Source organism: Pezoporus wallicus, unplaced genomic scaffold, assembly GCF_028554395.1.
Source record: "Pezoporus wallicus isolate ANWC-B61680 ecotype Strahan unplaced genomic scaffold, APGP_CSIRO_Pwel_v1 scaffold_6446, whole genome shotgun sequence".
NCBI lineage: Eukaryota > Metazoa > Chordata > Aves > Psittaciformes > Psittacidae > Pezoporus > Pezoporus wallicus.
Window position 1 is genome coordinate 10176907 of NW_026636264.1, and position 17378 is coordinate 10194284.

At 40.9% G+C, this 17378-nt stretch overlaps 1 protein-coding gene, 1 long non-coding RNA gene and 1 other non-coding gene across 6 annotated transcripts in view; 1 reads left to right on the top strand and 2 right to left on the bottom strand.

Annotated features, from left to right (window-relative positions):
* Window positions 1–17378, bottom strand: part of CEP295 (centrosomal protein 295) — a 37780-nt gene that overhangs the window by 1715 nt on the left and 18687 nt on the right. For 3 of the 4 annotated variants that reach the window (XM_057399843.1, XM_057399841.1, XM_057399844.1), the window contains 10 exons: window positions 16318–16524; window positions 12693–12799; window positions 11035–11173; window positions 9389–9613; window positions 7916–8070; window positions 7501–7663; window positions 4453–5090; window positions 3534–3707; window positions 2325–2442; window positions 865–1068 (listed from right to left, as the gene is read on the bottom strand). In XM_057399843.1, the coding sequence (XP_057255826.1) occupies window positions 865–1068; window positions 2325–2442; window positions 3534–3707; window positions 4453–5090; window positions 7501–7663; window positions 7916–8070; window positions 9389–9613; window positions 11035–11173; window positions 12693–12799; window positions 16318–16524 (2130 nt within the window). The remainder of the gene's footprint in view (window positions 1–864; window positions 1069–2324; window positions 2443–3533; window positions 3708–4452; window positions 5091–7500; window positions 7664–7915; window positions 8071–9388; window positions 9614–11034; window positions 11174–12692; window positions 12800–16317; window positions 16525–17378) is intronic. The other variant, XM_057399842.1, reaches the window with a different exon arrangement.
* Window positions 6912–9378, top strand: LOC130594124 (uncharacterized). Its single transcript, XR_008970979.1, has 3 exons — window positions 6912–7039; window positions 7962–8171; window positions 8868–9378. It is a non-coding gene; the product is annotated as an uncharacterized LOC130594124 (long non-coding RNA).
* LOC130594139 (small nucleolar RNA U2-19) lies at window positions 11447–11530 on the bottom strand. Its single transcript, XR_008970987.1, has one exon. It is a non-coding gene; the product is annotated as a small nucleolar RNA U2-19 (small nucleolar RNA).

Consider the following 17378-nt stretch of genomic DNA (forward strand, 5'->3'; position numbering starts at 1 on the left):
ATAAGCCAGCAGAATGCAGGATGGACCTGATGGAGGGGATGTCTTGTGTTAAAGCCTCGCAGTCTCCCTCATGAGGCTGCTGCCTGCACTTCAAGCCAGCTGTGCTTCCCACCAGCTGCCTTCCAGCTCCCCATTTTCACAGATGCATCACAGAATCAACTAAGTTGGAGAAGACCTTCAAGATCAAGACCAGCCATTACCCCAGGACTTCCAGGATCACCACCACATGTCACCAAGGACCTCACATACATGGATTTTGAACATTTCCAGGGATGGTGGCCCCACCACTTCCCTGGGCAGCCTGTTCTAATGCTTGACAACCCTTTTTGTGAAGAAATTTTTCCTGATCTCCAATCTAAACCTCCCCTGGTGCAACTTGAGGCATTACCTCTTGTCCCATCATTTGTTACCTGGGAGAAGAGACTGGCACCCAAACCTTGCTCCATCCTCCTTTCAGGTAGAGGAGGATAAGGTCGCCCCTGAGCTTCCTTTTCTCCAGACAAAACCTTCCCAATTCCATCAGCCATTCTTCAGCAGACCTGTGCTCCAGCCCCTTCACCAGCTTTGCTGCCCATCAGTTCCCTTAACATGGTTGCTCTTTGATAAACAACTGTGATTTGCAGAAACACGAGTACAAACATGTGGGCAGAAGGTAAAAACAGGATGAAGACCCATAAGGGCCTCTGTGACACTGAGGAAGTGGCCAGGCAGTGGGGAAAAAGTTGCCCACATCCCTGAGAAGACAAAGAATAGCCTAGTCTGCAGTAGTAAGTAAAGATGCAACAAGTGTGAAATTTTGCTCTTGGACGCAAAACAGCACCTGAAAGGATATCCAATGATGTGTTTGGCCCCAGATAAACCTACCAGAGATAGGAGAAGACTCTTTTTGCCTGCTTAACTTCTCAGACTTTCCTCTGTGAGACCGCCTGGCTTCTGGTTTCTCATTTGCTCTCTCTTTAGTTTTTATTCCTTCTACTCTTTTCAGGGATTTCTGGATGAAGTTCTGCTTCTGTTTTAAGAAAGATTCTTGCAAGCTTCCGGGTGCAGCCGCAAACTCCAACACCATCACTGTGAGAGAAAGTGAACAGGCTGAACATTCCTCACTTGTAGCCATGAGCAGCATCACCTCTAGCAAGTCAGTATCACCTCTAGCCACTTGTGCAAGTCAATGTATTTCTCCTAAAATGCTGAACGTGACTATTTTGGTAAATCACACTGTTGAGAGTGACATTACGAGTGATGAGCAGCAGTTCAGGCCTATGGAATCTAATAACTAAGTGGTTCTGCCAAGACAACTGTGACAAATAAAAGCATCTTGATGCCTCAAAACATAATCAAGGACCTAAGAAGTCCTTGACACAGTTAAGTTCTGCCAATTCCTGTCTTTCATGTTACTGTTGCTCATCCTTGACAAAACATGCTTCAGTGTTTTACTGATGTCCCACACTGTCAGAATAGTTAAAAACACATTCTTTGGCTACAGAGCTTGGGCCTAGAAGGAAATAAAAACCAAGTAACAAAATATGATAGTAATGATAACACACAACATAATTTTTCAAAATTAAGTAGTTGTAACACAACCCCCCCCAACATATTGTAGGTATAAGACACATGTTAAACCTGGGGAAAATGTACTACAGCTCAAGCCTGAGCAGCAAGAGGCACATGCCTAAGTAAAAGATGCTTTACATTTTTTTAAGGGACAGGTGTATATAATTAATGATTTTAATACTATAAAGACCTTCTCTATCTCAACTTCAGTATAGTGAAGTACAGTGAAGTATGTATTCAGTACACTGAATATACTCCACTATATTGTGTTCAGCTCTGGAGCCCCCAGCACAAGAAGGACGTGGACCTGCTCAAGAGTCCAGAGGAAACTATGATAATGCTCTGAGGGCTGGAGCACCTCTCCTGTGGAGACATGCTGAGAGAGTTGGGCTTGTTCAGCCTGGAGAAGAGAAGGCACTGGGGAGACTCTGAGCAGTGCCTAAAGGAGATTGCAAGAAATCTGGAGATGGACTTTTTACAAAGACATGTAGTGACAGGATAAGGGGAAATAGCTTTAAACTGAAAGAGGGGAGATTGAGATTAGATATGAAGAAGAAATTCTCTCCTGTGAGGGTGCTGAGGCGCTGGCACAGGGTGCCCAGAGAAGCTGTGGCTGCTCCAGCCTTGGCAGTGTTCAAGGCCAGGTTGGACGGAGCTTGGAGCAACCTGCTCTTGTGGGAGGTGTCCTTGCCCATGGCAGGGGGGCTGGAACTGGATCATCTTGAGGTCCCTTCCAACTCAAACCAGTCTGTGATTCTACGACTGACACTTACCTGCAGTCTGAGGTGATGGGAGGTGACAGTCATTGGGACTCCGAGCTTTGGAAGAACTGTCAGGCCTTGCAAACACCGAATAATCTGCATCTGGAACTAGTGGCAGAAATTCTCTCTCCTGTTTCAGAAGGAATCGGTGATGGAAGTGCTTAAAATACGCAACAAATTTGATTGAAGTGGCAGTGCTGTACCAGTAACATAGACCCAATGCAGATACAAGATGTACTCTTTTGCCTTGATAGCAGATACAAGAACACCAGAAAGGGATCCTGGTGGTAAGCATTCAAAAGCTACTTTCTAGAAAACATTTTAAAACTTAGAATAATCCATTAAAGATCCTTTGCCCACCAGATCTCACCCGCTGGTTCTTAACACAGGGCTGTGTAACTCCATCCCAATGGATGTGGTTTTCTTCCCTCTGGTTCTCCCCACTACTCTCACTGCTCTGTCCCTTTACCCCATTCGCAGCTGAAGGTGACACCTACTGCCCAAATACAGCCTCCAGCCACCCACCTCCACTTTGTTACTTTGTTACACCTTTTGTGTACTTTGTCCACACTTTGGTTACTTTACAGACCATCCTTGAGCACTTTTAGGATCTGTTCTAGATGCCTCACACAACTGGATCATGGTTTTATCTAACAGAGATCACTTGGGTCTACGTTACTGCTGTGCCACCCAAGCCATTACAAACCAGTACCACTACGATTCACTGCCTTTGCTTTACATAAGCACAAGCATGCCATAGGCACATGAAGCATGGCAGGACGATGAGCTGACCATACTTTCCCCCATAGACCTCAAACTGCTGTGTGGGCCTGGTTAGCTCCATCCACAAGGGAAGGGATTTGTCCTTTTTTTCCCTGTTTAGTTTGTAGCTTTGTCCCACCCTCTCCTATCAATTCAAGTCTTCAACTAATGGGATACAAGTTTGTCTTGCCAGCAAGACAGTTCTATTTCTCAGCAGAAGTCTTCCCAAACTAACTGCACCGATATGACAAGGTAGTGATTTTAAGGAATAGCCCAAATTCAAGATCTATTAGATCTGTGTGGAAAACAGCATCGAACAAAGATGATCCAAGCAATTACTAAGCACAGATAACCCTAACATTGCTTTGCAACAGTGGATTAACTGCTACAGTGGGGCCTCTCCTTATTAGGATTAAGCCTAAGTTAAAATCATAATTACGTTAGATAATAAAGACTCACCTCAGTAAAAGCATGAAATTCAGACTGATCCACAGCAGCTGGGCTGCTTATTTTATCCTCCTTAATCTTCCCTTGGTTACTGTGTTCAATGTCTGATTCTGCAATACTGATGTCGTTTGAGCTTATCAGAGTGAGCTCAGGCTCTTCCATAATACCACACCCTGACTCTGTCTCCTAGAAAACAAATTACACAAGACATCAGTGTAACAAAAAAGGACATAAAATCACTATTCCCAGCAACAGCTGTTATCTTGTCAGAAAGAGGAGGCTCATTCGATGTACAGAATGAAGAAAATCTGCCCCCAAGCAGGAAGTGAAATGCAGAGAGCAGTTTGCCTGAGGTTTTGACATGTGCAAACCCTGGAAACTAAGTCCAATGCAAAGTATGTTATAGACCAGTGTTAAAAAAGCCTGAACAAATAACCCAAAGAACAAGAAAATCTCCCCCTCTCCTCCACTCACTTTCAGTTTAAACTACTCAGCTCTAGGGCAAACTTTTTATCTTCTTTTAAAGCTACATCAAAGCTGTTTGCTTATGCTTTGATTATTTACCTCCTTCAGGCTTCTAAATGGGTGTAGGGGCTGCTCAGTGAGGTACCTGTGCCATGCAATGCAGATACATATGCGGTACCAACTGGTGCTGGGAGAGGGAGATGCAATGGAGATATAGCTTCCACAACAATCATGAGATCTGCAGCTCATTTTAGGTACTGATTATTTCAGTGCCATGATCTGAAAGCAGTAGTAGGACAGAAGTCCAGGAAACACATGGGTCTTAAACTAGAACCATCAAATCCACATTTGCCAAGCTTTCAGATATTAAAGGTCTAAAATAACTTGGTGCAACAACACACAGAGAAAAAAAAGCTAACAATGAAGCCTGCACAAATGACTGCTTTTGGAAATCTGTTCTACTCACCCAGACTGGAATAGAGCATGAGCTTCTGGGCACAGGACGAGAGTGTTTCTCATGTCTTTCTAGGACAGAACCACTCTGTTGTACAACAGCCTGGAAACGGAGGTCTGAGTCTTCCAAGTTGGTTTCTCTGGGAATCCTGAAAGATTTTTGTTCATCTGGAAAGCTTTGATCTGGCTCTTTTGTATGTCTATTGCACTGAGAATCCAGCTCCACAGCTTTATTTGCTTCATGTAAATGAACTGATCTTTCAGGAAGCTTAACAAACTTCTTCTCCAGTATCTCCACAGGTGATTTTTCAGAAGACATGGTCTCTTTTAGCAAGTGCTGAGGGGAAGTGTCATCCACTGTACCTGGTGTGGTATTTAGAGGATAAAATTCTTGCTCTTCCAGTGGATTCAGGCTTTCATTTTGCAGATCCTCCATTGAACACTGCAGATCAATAGATTCCATATTTCTTGCCAGCTCTTTGTATTCTCTGGCAGGTGAAATACACTTCTCATTGCCCTGCTTTCTCATTCCAGGGGTTTGGTCAGAACACCCCTGTAACACAGCACTAACGTCCCCTAGCTGATTGGTGTTCCGACAGTGACCGCTCAGAGTAGATTCTAATGGCAATGGGTGAAAAGATTCCTCAGATCCTGTTACAAAAATTATCAACAGTCAAAATTCTGGCCAACACAACAGAATTTCCACTTCAAAAAGTCCCTCCCTAGTATGGTTTTTCAGTAATGTATAATAAAAAGTATGCCAAATAAGAAGAAACATTTTGTTTAAAACCAGTCTACTTATGTTTCCTCAAACTTGTTAACACTGTTAACATTACATAAAACGGTTTCTTCACTGTACACAAAGCAACTTCAAGAAACAACACCTTCTGCTGCTTCTTAGAATATGTTTAAGATACAGGGAAGAATTTCTTCCTCATGGGAGTGCTGAGGCGCTGGCACAGGTTGCCCAGAGAAGCTCTGGCTGCCACATCCCCTGACAGTGCTCAAGGCCAGGTTGGACGGGGCTTGGAGCAACCTGGGCTAGTGGAAGGTGTCCCTTCCCGTGGCAGGGGTTGGAACTGGAGGAGCTTTAAGGTCCCTTCCAACCCAAACCATTCCATGAATCTACGATTCTGTTTTTAGGAACAGACTTTGTGATGATGCTGACATAACTACATTGAAAGTCAATGGATTTTACAATTTACTGTCTGTAAATGGAAGTCCTTTGAGTCTTTTTCTGCCTCCAACAGAGTCTAAAACAGGAGGAAAACAAACCAAAACACCTTTAATTGGGCAGAAACTCTTCAGAGTAGAAGAAAACATCTAAATTGTAACAATGACTGATGTTCCTACAAGTTACAACACTGTACCCTAAATTACCTCTCCCTTAGGATCTGTGCATACAAACTGAGATACTATTTCTCTTCCAGCAGAGGCCTGAAAAGAGGAAGACCAGGTATCAGCATTTTTTGTTACCATGGAGGCATTTCAGCAGTACAACATGTGCCAAACAAACAACAGGACTGTTTCATAGAATCACAGAATGGTTTGGGTTGGAAAGGACCGTAAGTTACTCCAGTTCCAACTCCCTGCCACAGGCAGGGACACCTTCCACTAGAGCAGGTTATTCCAAGCCCTATCCAACCTGGCCTTGAACACTGCCAGGGCTGGGGCAGCCACAGCTTCTCTGGGCAACCTGTGCCAGTGCCTCAGCACCCTCACAATCAAGAACTTCTTTACACGTATTCATTTCTGACCCAAGTTTGATCACATTGGTTGCACATACTCCAGCACCATCCTAGCAACAGGCTTTTTACACACACAGGAATATACCACATGAATCTTTAACAATTTCCTTTAAGTATGTTTTTTTGTGTGTTCTTTGACACCTTCAAAATATCTACTTCTAACTGCATAAAGAATATTGTCCCCTGATAACAGCTGTTCACAGCAAGTGAGGAATTACACTGTAACATCAGCCATCAAGAGACAATTCTCCCAATGATGGACTTAGGTATCAACCTACCTTGAACTGACAACCCAAAACAGTTTTGACTTGCTTAGCCTGTTGCCTATGTTATTTTCCACCCGGTTTTAAAGCACAACAATAATTGGTTTGGGATTATAAAACCACTTAAGGGATGGGGAGATAGTGCAGTTAAATTTAAAGCACAAAGATTGTTCGTATAAGCAATTTAGAAATAGAATGTTTTGAAGTTTTGAATGTTTTGTTCTGAAAAGAGCTTCAAAAATATTAAGATCACTGCTAGCTGCATTTGGAATTTTAGATTGGTTCTTTAGGATACATAAACTTAACTTGAATTCAACATGAAAAAGTATTTTTGCTGTTATGAGCTGCAGTTAACTTAATGCTGCTGTAGAATCACAAACTTTTAATCTACTAAATTAATTACTACACTGTAATCTAAAAGTTATTTCCTTCCTCTCTTTTCCCTTTTATTTTGTAGATAAAGCCACTGCATAATCAGACCACGTACCACAGTGTGCAGTACATAATGACTGCCTGTGTGATTTAAGAGTGGAGAAGGAAACGCAGTGGTTTCTTGAAGGATGCAATGGATCAAAGACAAATGAGTCAGGTGAGAGATTTTAACACATATTCCTCAAAATTTTAATCAATTTTTGGAACTTCCTTAATTTCCTCAAACTTGAACAGTGATGGATATCCATGAATAAATATTTGGAAAAGTACCTGAACTGACAGTTTCAGCCAGAGTTGATATTTCTTCACTAACATCATAATTACTGCACAAGTAATAAGTAACACAATACCCATTACAGTGACTTGAATATGCAGGTCTGCTTTTGTATTAAAGTCACAACTATTGAGGAAACAAAACTTCTCAAGAGTTAGGAGTTCTGCCCATTAAAGGTAGTGGAGAAGACTGTGTGTGAGAGCAGCAGCACAGTTAAGACATTTCAAGGCAGGACTGACAGACAAGTGAAGAGTTCCTTCCCAGTTTCAACACAGCAAACCTGGTATCTACATACTGGCAGCAGGCTGGTTCTGAAAGCACTGATCCGACTGTGCTGCACATACCTGGAGTAAGGTTTCCTTCAACAGACTGCTCTTCTGGTGTACCGTTGTTTGGCCTGTTTGTTGCCAGACTAGAAGGCAGACTGCTTCTTTGTATAGTCAAATTGGAGTTTCCCACTTCCAGAGATGTAGAAGCATCTTTACTTTGAGTTGAAAATTTTGAAGTCTAGTGGCAGGAAGACAAAAATGATCTTGATTAAAGATTCAGTTTCTCAGAAATATGAAAGATGAAAAGCTAACAGTAGTTGATTTTTTGGATCACTTATCTGCTATAACCAGCAAAAACGCTTTCAGTTCTACATGTACCAAAAATCATTTTTGCATTTCTTCTAAAGAGAAAACAGTACAGGCATTATAGATTTAAAATCCTACAGAAATCTTAAGCTCAAGTATTTCCTCCAGAGATTTTCTGTAGTACCTTGCTAAATTCTCTACTGTCTTGTGAAATTCTGTGTTGAGAACAGGATGATGAAGTATCAAAGTCAAGACTTGGTTCCAGAGGCTGAAAGAACTGGTGATGGAAGTTTGGAAGAGGTCTCTCCATTTCAGCAAAATCGAGTTCAGCTGTTAGAGCTGTAAAAAAAGACATTGCTATAAAAACAAACACACCCCAGTACCCCAACACCCCTCTCATAAAAAGCCCATGGACACATCAAACCTTGCTTCTATATGCAGTAAGTAAAGCAGATATAGTTCTGCAAGTATACAAATGAGCTTGCAGAAAAAATAAATCTTTACAGCACCCAATTCTTTCACCCTGATACAACACAGGTATAAAAGCAGCAGAAAAGTGCTACACTGATGCAATTTGTTCTTAAATGAAAAGCTGAAGCCTGTAAGCTTTCTGTTAAGCACTTGTGAGACTGCAGAAACACTATAGGCTTCCCAGTACAAAACCCACAGTGACAGAGGAGCAAGTCCAGTGAGGAGCCACAAGGACGATTCAAGAAAGGAAGGATGAAGCAAATAATGTGCAAAGAGAAACTGAAAGATTGAGTTTGTTCCATCTTAAGAAAAGGATCTGGGGTGTGGGGGAAAGGGCAGAGAAATTTCTGTTGTCTTCTACAGTATAGAGAAGATGCAGTCAGGCTCTTGAAGATACTCAGTGAAAGAAAGAGAGAAAATGGACGTAAAATGGAACACAGGAAATTCTGACTGGAGGAGAGGGAAGAGAGGGGAGGGAGAGAAGAAAGTTGTTAAAGTATTGCCCAGGATGTGTAGAATCTCTGCCCTCAGAGATACCCAGACTCACCTGGGCAAGGCCTTAAGCAACCTGGTCTCAGCTTGCTCTGCTGTGAGCAGGAAGAACTTGGACCGTGTAACCAGAAGTCCTTGCTGGTCTAGATTAATCTATAATTTTATGATTCTAGGTATTCAAATGTTCCAGGAGGAAGCAGTTCATTCAAATACTAGCATTAACTTCATGATAACCAAGAAAGATGTTCTTATTTTCATGAAACACCACATTGTTCTAGAGAGCACAGAACTTCCACCTGTCTGATAATCAGTTTCATCAATTCTGTGACCCTACATGAATAATAAAGTGTTAGATATTATTGTCTCTACCTTCCTGAGAGGAAAAGTTGTGCATAAACAAGTGACAGGATTGACAGAGATAACAAACAGCCTGGCCATGGTAGCAGGAAGCTGCATAAAACTAAACTATGATCAGACACTTGACCAGACTACCCTTTATTTTTTTGCTCCACCATTACACTATGTGGACATAAAGCAAAGCACAAAGAACATGGAAGCAGCAAAGGTGTCACATGTAGAATCCTTGCTGAATTTAAAATATGTTGAGTATAAATGCTACAGACTAACATATAACATTGAGTGAACTACTGTATGAGGAGAGCACAGCACAAAGATGTTTTAAAATGGTGAATACCTTGGAAACGTGTATTGTCCTCTAAGTAGGAGCTCAAGTCTCCAGTAGATTTCTCCAAGATCTGATTTTCTCTGTAAGGGTACATCTCTCCTTCAGGCAGCTGAGTTTCAGATGCCCCAGACAAATTCTCTTGCCGGTGCCTCAAGGTAAAAGGCAGTGAGGGCTTCCAAGGGCACCTTGCTGTTTCTCTCAAAACCCCATCTTCTGTACTATCAGAAGACAATCCTGAAACAGTAAGCTAGATGTTCATGGTTTGCATACAAACCACTTATATGAAGTCATCTGAAATGGCATTGCTTAATATCCTGAAATACTCCTATCCTGAAATACTGAAAGAAGCTCCCTAAGGAGCTCTGGGGTTTTGTTTAACTGTCTCCTGTCAATGCTGCCATAAACCTTACCACAGATTTCCAGAAATTTAAGTTGACACTATCTAGTTAGGTAGTAGTCAGCCCAGCTTAGCACTTTTAGGCTATGTAGACTTACGAAGTACTGAAACAGAAAAATCAGAAAAGAATTAATACAGAAGTTTCATGCTAACTAGCATATTCTTACCTCCTACTGCATATAGATATGATGATATATAATGTGATCTTGACCATCATTATGGCATCATGTAGCCATTTTATACATGCTTAAACAGAAACTGCCTAATACCAACACAAGAAACAGGAGGGAATCAAGGCAATCAAAATGGTGTTTCTGGTTAGTGCACCCACCCCTCTTTGCCTCTGTGCTTACAGAAGAATTGCTCAAAGCTCTTAGGAAAGGTCACTGCTAAGCACCGAGTGCAGGGTGCAGACATAGCCAGACTTGAAAAACTCATTCACGCAACTGAGTATGAAACTGTTGGTATTTTTCTTCCAAAACTAAACAACAACAGAAAAAAAGTCTACAAACAAATGATCTCAGGATTTGCTTTACCCTTATGTCAATAAAGCCCAGATTTGTTACCCGAGTTATGAAGTTTAATACTCAAAATAATGCCAGTTTAGAACATTAGGGTTAAGATGAGCTGCTGAAATCTCAGGCTGTAAAAAATGTAGTCTTTGATGTATAAACATGGAATAGAGGAGCAACTATGTATGTATTATAAAGGAGTTGTTTTTAATGTTATGACTAACAAGATGAAGAGGCAGACTGCAAGGAGGATGTGCACACATATTTCCCAGAAAACTATTACAAGTTAATATGGCATTCAAATAACATTTTCACAGATAAGTTATGAAGAACTCCTACTGTGACAAGCAGATATTGGAACAATGCTCTTCACAGCAAGACAACACTCACAGCTCTGTACCACTGACATACTGATTAGAAAACTTTCATCAGTGTATCATTTGGGGATCAGGTTGTTTTAATACCTTGCCACTTGAAACCTGCTGGTGTTACAGTTGCTTCATGAAATCCCAAATATCCTTTGCCAGAGCAGATGTAGTAAGGTTATTATAAAAGTGAAAAAATCATGAGCACATAATGGAGCCTTCTAGTTACACTCAACTGTGAGAAGTATTAATCATTCTTAAGTGAAGCTCCGTATTAGTTTATTTCAGAAGAACTTCTACCCAGTGAGTTAGAGCCATTCTGCTGTAAAATAAAGACAACACTTACATTTCCTTTTAGAAGAACAAAAGCCAAACGCTTACCAGAGTCAACAGGGTTTACATCCAACACTTCACTAGTCAGAAAGCTTCCGGTGGAAATAGTTGACGATAAGTCACAGGGTATTTCTTGCATTAATGCCTCTGAACCCAAGTCTGTGGATCCTACTTTAGAAAGTGCTTCCTAGGATGAATAAACACACCTATTACCATGAGTTCAGAAGTCCATAATTAAAGCTTTTAAACCAGGTATTTTATCCTGAGCTCAGTTCAAGTGTAGAAGCCCTCATGTTCTGCACAGTCAGGCAAATACAGGTTCATCATAGCTCAGTACAAACCATTCACACCCCATGTCACAGACACATCACTCCCCAACAGTCCCTTCCCTTCAACACACTCATTTGCACACACACACACACACACACACACACACACACACACACAAGGTTATAAAGCCTCTCAGAGCTACATACAAATCATGACACCTGGAAGACTTTTTTATCTTCTGGTGGTCAGATTTGGCTATTTCTCATCACAGACCTACTTCAGTCGGATTGTAGATCTCAGAGGGACACATACGCAATACATGGAAAAACTCAAGAGCTTTACATGTACTTGCAATACTGAGCCTTCTACATGCAGGAGATTGACTTAAAAATATAATTTAAGAAAGTAAACTAAAATATACAAAATATCCTAGAACATTCTCTTCTTTAATTTTGAGGTAAGCTCTACAAAGTCACAGAATGAGGGTTAGATGTGAATAATTCTTCAAAACTCTTAACTAAAACGTGCACTGAGAAAACACAAGACAAAAATTTAAGAAACCCTTCCCCTACAATTTCATTATATACCACCTTATATATTTACCACACATATATAAACCATGTACATTTAAAAGTAATTTCATATATACATAGCATTTTTTAATACTATTTTTATCTCCTGACAAAACAATGGGATCTTTGGTGAAGGAAGAGCAGGGGGTATCACTGGCATCGATTTTGGCAAGGCTTTTGACACTGTCTCTCACAACATTCTTTTATCCCAGTTTGGATGTCACAGCCTGGATGGATGGATGGTCAGGCTCAGAGGATGGTGATTAAAGCATTACACTCCACCTGGAGGTGGGGAACAGTACGACAGGGCTCTGCCCTAAGACCTGTCCTCTTTGACACCTTTGGACATGACCCAGAGGACAGCATGACCCAGAGAAGGACACCATGGTTTTATCAGGTTTGCAGATAACACTAAGCTGGGAGAACCATCTGGCATGCTAACTGGCAGGGATGACATCCAGGAGGACTTCATGAGCCTGGCGCTGCAAGAATGTTTTGAAACCCAGTGAGAGCAATGCAAAGTCCAGCATCTAGGAAGAAAGAACCACACACACCAAGCCAAGCTTGGGCCTGCCTGGGGACCAGCCCTTGAAACAGGACCCAGGAGTCTTGGCAGACAGCAAGCTGAGCATAAGCCCCTGGTGTGCCCTGGCAGCAAAGAGGGTAACAGCATCCTGTGCTGTAGGAACAGGAATACAGTGGGTGGTAGATCCAATGCAGTGATTACACCTTTCCACTTGGTGTTTTGTCATTCTGGCTGCCTCTAGAATACTGTACCCAGTCTTATCTCCCCAATATGAGACACAGATTTTATCACAAAGTAGGGAGCAAGTTATATTATACGATTATTTTGATATGACTGACCATATTATCAAGTCTGAACGATGGTCCAGATTGTGCTGTAGCTCCCTCTCCAACTTCAGCAGCAAGAACTGGTGAATCTTGAGCCACTTGAGAATCCTGGGACTGATCTGAACACAAATGTAATAGAAGCAATAAGGAACAGAAATTAACTTTAGAGTTCATAGTTGACAATTTTCATTTGAGCACCAGATGGCAGCAATACTCTACTGCCGCTGTCCTCACTATCAGCACTGATTTTGCTCATCCTTACCACTTTCTTCTCACTTACAACATACTTCCTGCTCCACTGTAACACCAATTTAACTGGCAACCAGTGGTTCTCCTTGAGCAGGCTTCCTAAAATTTATAACAAGCATGAATGCTTACTGCAGAGCACGCAGGAAGGGCCAGAAACTCATGCTTCAGCTTTGCAGTATAAAACACAGCTTTGCTAGTGTTACTGCAATTATTTAACTGGGCTGGGGGGGGAATCTTCTGCCCTTTACAATTACAGTGATTACAAAGAAAAGTAGACATTCTAAGCACATCAGAAACAATGAACTATAGGGTGGCCAGTGTTCAAGGCCAGGTCAGACAGGGCTTGGAGCAACCTGGTCTAGTGGAAGGTGTTGCTGCCCATGGCAAGGGTTGGAACTGGATGAGCTTTAATGTCCTTTCCAACCCAAACCATTCTATGACCCTATGACTAATACCACGGATCTGAATCGCATTTGCCATGATGCTCTTACTTTTATGTGCAAGATCAGTATCTCTTGTGCAAAGGAAGCACCATATCAGCACAAGAAAAATGCAATAGCTGAAAAATCTAGTTGTTCCATTTTTCCTACTATACACAAAAAGGAGGGAGAATTTTCCTCTGAGACAACACCAGTAGTATCTACATGATGCGATACTTGCATATCTCAGTAAATATGAAACATTTTGAAACTCATTTGGGATAGGTGAGAGGGGGAAATCTAAGGTTTCCTATAGCCATTATCATCTAGTAGACTTCTAGGAGAAAGTACAAGACATGAAAGGAAATATATCTAAAATATATTTGGATTAAAAGAGAAGTTAACTTATTCTTAACTCATTTACTATGTTATAACATTGAATGCTACTGACTGATCTGAAAACTAAGGGTGAAGAAATCCTCAAACAGCTTCTTCCTTCCTCCCCCCCAACTGTTCTAAAATGCTCTAGCAGGCTTGATCCTTACAATTTCTGGGCAGCAACCAAACAGAGCTGTTGGCAATAGAATTTGCAAATTATACGGAGAGTGGATGAATGGTAAAGAAACACAGTAGCACTGCGGCATTAAAAAACATCCCAACCTTCTGCAAAGCTGTAGCTGTTGAACACATAGATAGAATTATAAATCTAAAAGCACACAATGCTTAGACTGTGCTCTTAGATTTCTAAGACTAAGACTATAATCTTCAGTTGCACAGGAAAGAACTCTTAAGCTTTGAGTAGAACCAGGTAGCAACAAGCTCCCGACTGGATGCAGCAGTCGTTACTGAGCCTATTATACACGGCAGGTCTGCTCCTCCTCTTTGGAACAGGATACAGGAGACAGAGGACCCTGAAAATGAGCAAGGTCTTGAAGAAAATTCCTTGAATCAGCATGAAAATTGCAATCATATCCCCACCTGGTATTTAAATATCTCCATAGGAGAAAAGCCACACAGTACAAAAGATTTCTAAACTCAAAGTAATAACAAGAAGCAGCAGCTAGAAATGGCTGTCAGACATTTCTTTTATAGTTTGATAATAAATTTAAATGCTGGAACAGGCTTCCAATGAATCCCCCATTTCCCGATACCTTTCCATCAAGACTAGATATATTTCTGAAAGAAATTATATTCTTTTCTAAAGGGTATCAGCATGACAGGTTGTAATTTAGGATACATATGAGATGAGATTCAGACCTCTCCTGTATATAAATTCTATGGAGAGCCACGCTACGAATGTTTCATTACTATACTGTAATAACCTGTATCGTTCACATGATGTTAATATAACGGATGAACAGTAGCAACTGCACGCTCTAAACCAAACTATTTAATTAAAAACACAACATGCTCATATCTCATTACTTTATTACATTACTATCCTTAAAAGCTGTATTTAGTGATTCATAAAGGAGGGTTTGTCAATCTTCTCCCTCCAAAATAACAGTGCAAGGCTCTTGTTCCTCCCAGCTTCCTGACATCCACATGGGACTTTCATGTTTTAACCTCCTGGCCACCATACTGTGACAAAGGATTTGTATTTAAGAATTGAGCCTGTAATAGCCAGAACACATTTCCCAACAGGAACTGCAATAAAATAGCAGCAATTATTTTAGGGTGCAATTTGAAGAGACTGAACAAACCACTCAGTGAAGACAACAAAAACAGGGATTAGTCCAAATCCAACCGTGTAGGCAAACAAAAAGATGTAGTTTGCACATTTGGTGATGGGTAAGACAGTCTGTCAAAACAGTGAACTATGGACAAATACTGGGGATTACTAAAAATGAATTGAAATCTTGGGTTAGGTTGGATCACAAAAAACAATGAGGCTTGGAATAACATCTGTATAGGGCAGCAATACGTGGAGATAATCACATCTGGAACATGGCTCAACAGCACCATTAAAGATGAATAAAGAGAGACAAGCCTGCTAGTATGTAATGAAGGAGAAGCGTGGAAGAGATGTATATCTCAAATCTTGTCACTGTTTTCAGGCTGACTTTCTAAGGGAATCAGGTTTATGCCATCAAACTGCCTCTCTCATCTGTAGGGTTATTCTGCAATTCCATATTAACAGTTTGCACTCTAGTAGCCCGTTTTAACCAAACTGCATTGGAAGGAATAAATACCAAGTGTCCAAAGTTCCCATCTCATCTTTTCACGCATCAGCGACATGGCATGGGAGAGATCAGCCAGAATGGTGGCCTCACTGGTGGCACTGAGCTGCAGCACCGCTTTAGCACTGGTAACCACTCAATGCTGAGCATAGGGCTTCATCCTTCCCTAACCAGCAGCAGCCCATTTTATGTTCAGACATGCCTGCCTCTAAATTTAAGGTTAGTTTTCTTCTTCTAGAACCTGAAACATTCACAAACCACTTAATAATAAAACCATCTTTTTTCTTTCGATAACCAAAACAACTTAATTTACAGAATCAGACTAACTTTGTCCCATATGGACACAGCCTGTCCTCAAAAAAGTATGACCTTCGGGAGGAAGACGCACATGTGGCTTTCCACAGCAGTTTGCTCCCCATGCATGCATGGGATTCTGCTGGTTAAGGGCAGAGCAGCCAGGTAATACAAAAGAAGTTTATTAACTGACAGTTCTACAAAGCACATGCCTTGGATTAGAAACTGCTGACTAGCAATAAAGCTTACTGCTGCATGGACTTTTGTTACTAGAATAGTAATGGGTCACAAAAAAAGGATAAGAACTCAATCATTCTGAGACGCGTGCTTACTACACCCATGCTTAAACCACCCTTTTTTGTATTTAAAATTGGAATAGTATTTAAATAGCAGTACATGTTCTTTAACAAGTCATATGCTACAAATAAACCGCAATAAAATTAGCAGTGCTGAATGGCATTCACAAAAGTCCTTGAAGAAAGAGGATTTCCTCACCTGAATCGTGTGAACTTTCAGCAGTCACCAGCAGCACCTCTTGTAATAATCTACTGGGCCTTGGACTTCCACTGGAGATTTGTTCCTCAGAGTTTGTTATGCTCGAAGGTAACTTCCTGCCTTCTTTGTGACTGTAATGTTTCACATATGAAAACTCCCCAGTGGTCGAAATGAGAGAAGATTCTCCACCAACAGAATCTGTTTTATCTGAATTTAAAACATTTGTAATCAGTTTAGGTATAGAAATGCAGTGATTTGCATTGCGTGAGGAATATTAAGATGAACAGCCTATCCTACAGAAATAACCTGCTGAATCTGTACCATGCTCCATTTTAACAGCCGTACCAGGTTAGTAGAAACCTCTGCATTACAGCCTATGGATTATACAGGTTGAAAAATTACACAGGTCACAGACTTCCCAAAAATAATTCCTAGCTCAACTACAATATTCCATTAAGAAAATATTCAAACTGATTTTTCCACATTGCAAACCCACCAAAACTTTGAGTGTTTTTCCCAAATCCAGAGGCAATAGAACTCCTCTGCTCTGGCTTCATGATTTCTCCCCAACCTGCCCCACACAATGGCTTTTTTGCCACTCAATCCAATAAAAAACTCCAGTTCAACTTCTAATACCTTCCATAAGAATAAATCACCTGTGGATCATCACGGGATTATCCAGAAAATGAGTATTCCTTCTAGAACTCCACTGGATGTATGTCACAAAACTTTTTGGGGATGTATTTTGATTTTAATCCTTTTTTTAATTAATGTAACACTAAGCCAAGTGCTTTTGAGAATATTCTTCAATCAAAACGTTCACCAACAAAACTTGTCTAATCAAGATACCAAATTGCTCCAACAAGAATTAATTGTGTAGAAAGTGATGCTGACCAGCATTAATTACTTTGCTTTAATTAAAAAAGCCCCCATATCAGCTGTTCCATTATTTTACTCCAGATGAATGGCAGCCTGACAGGCCTATAATTACTTGCATTGCTCTGCTTTGCCCTTTTCAAAACACTGGCACAACATTAAAACTTCTGTAAAATATGCATTAA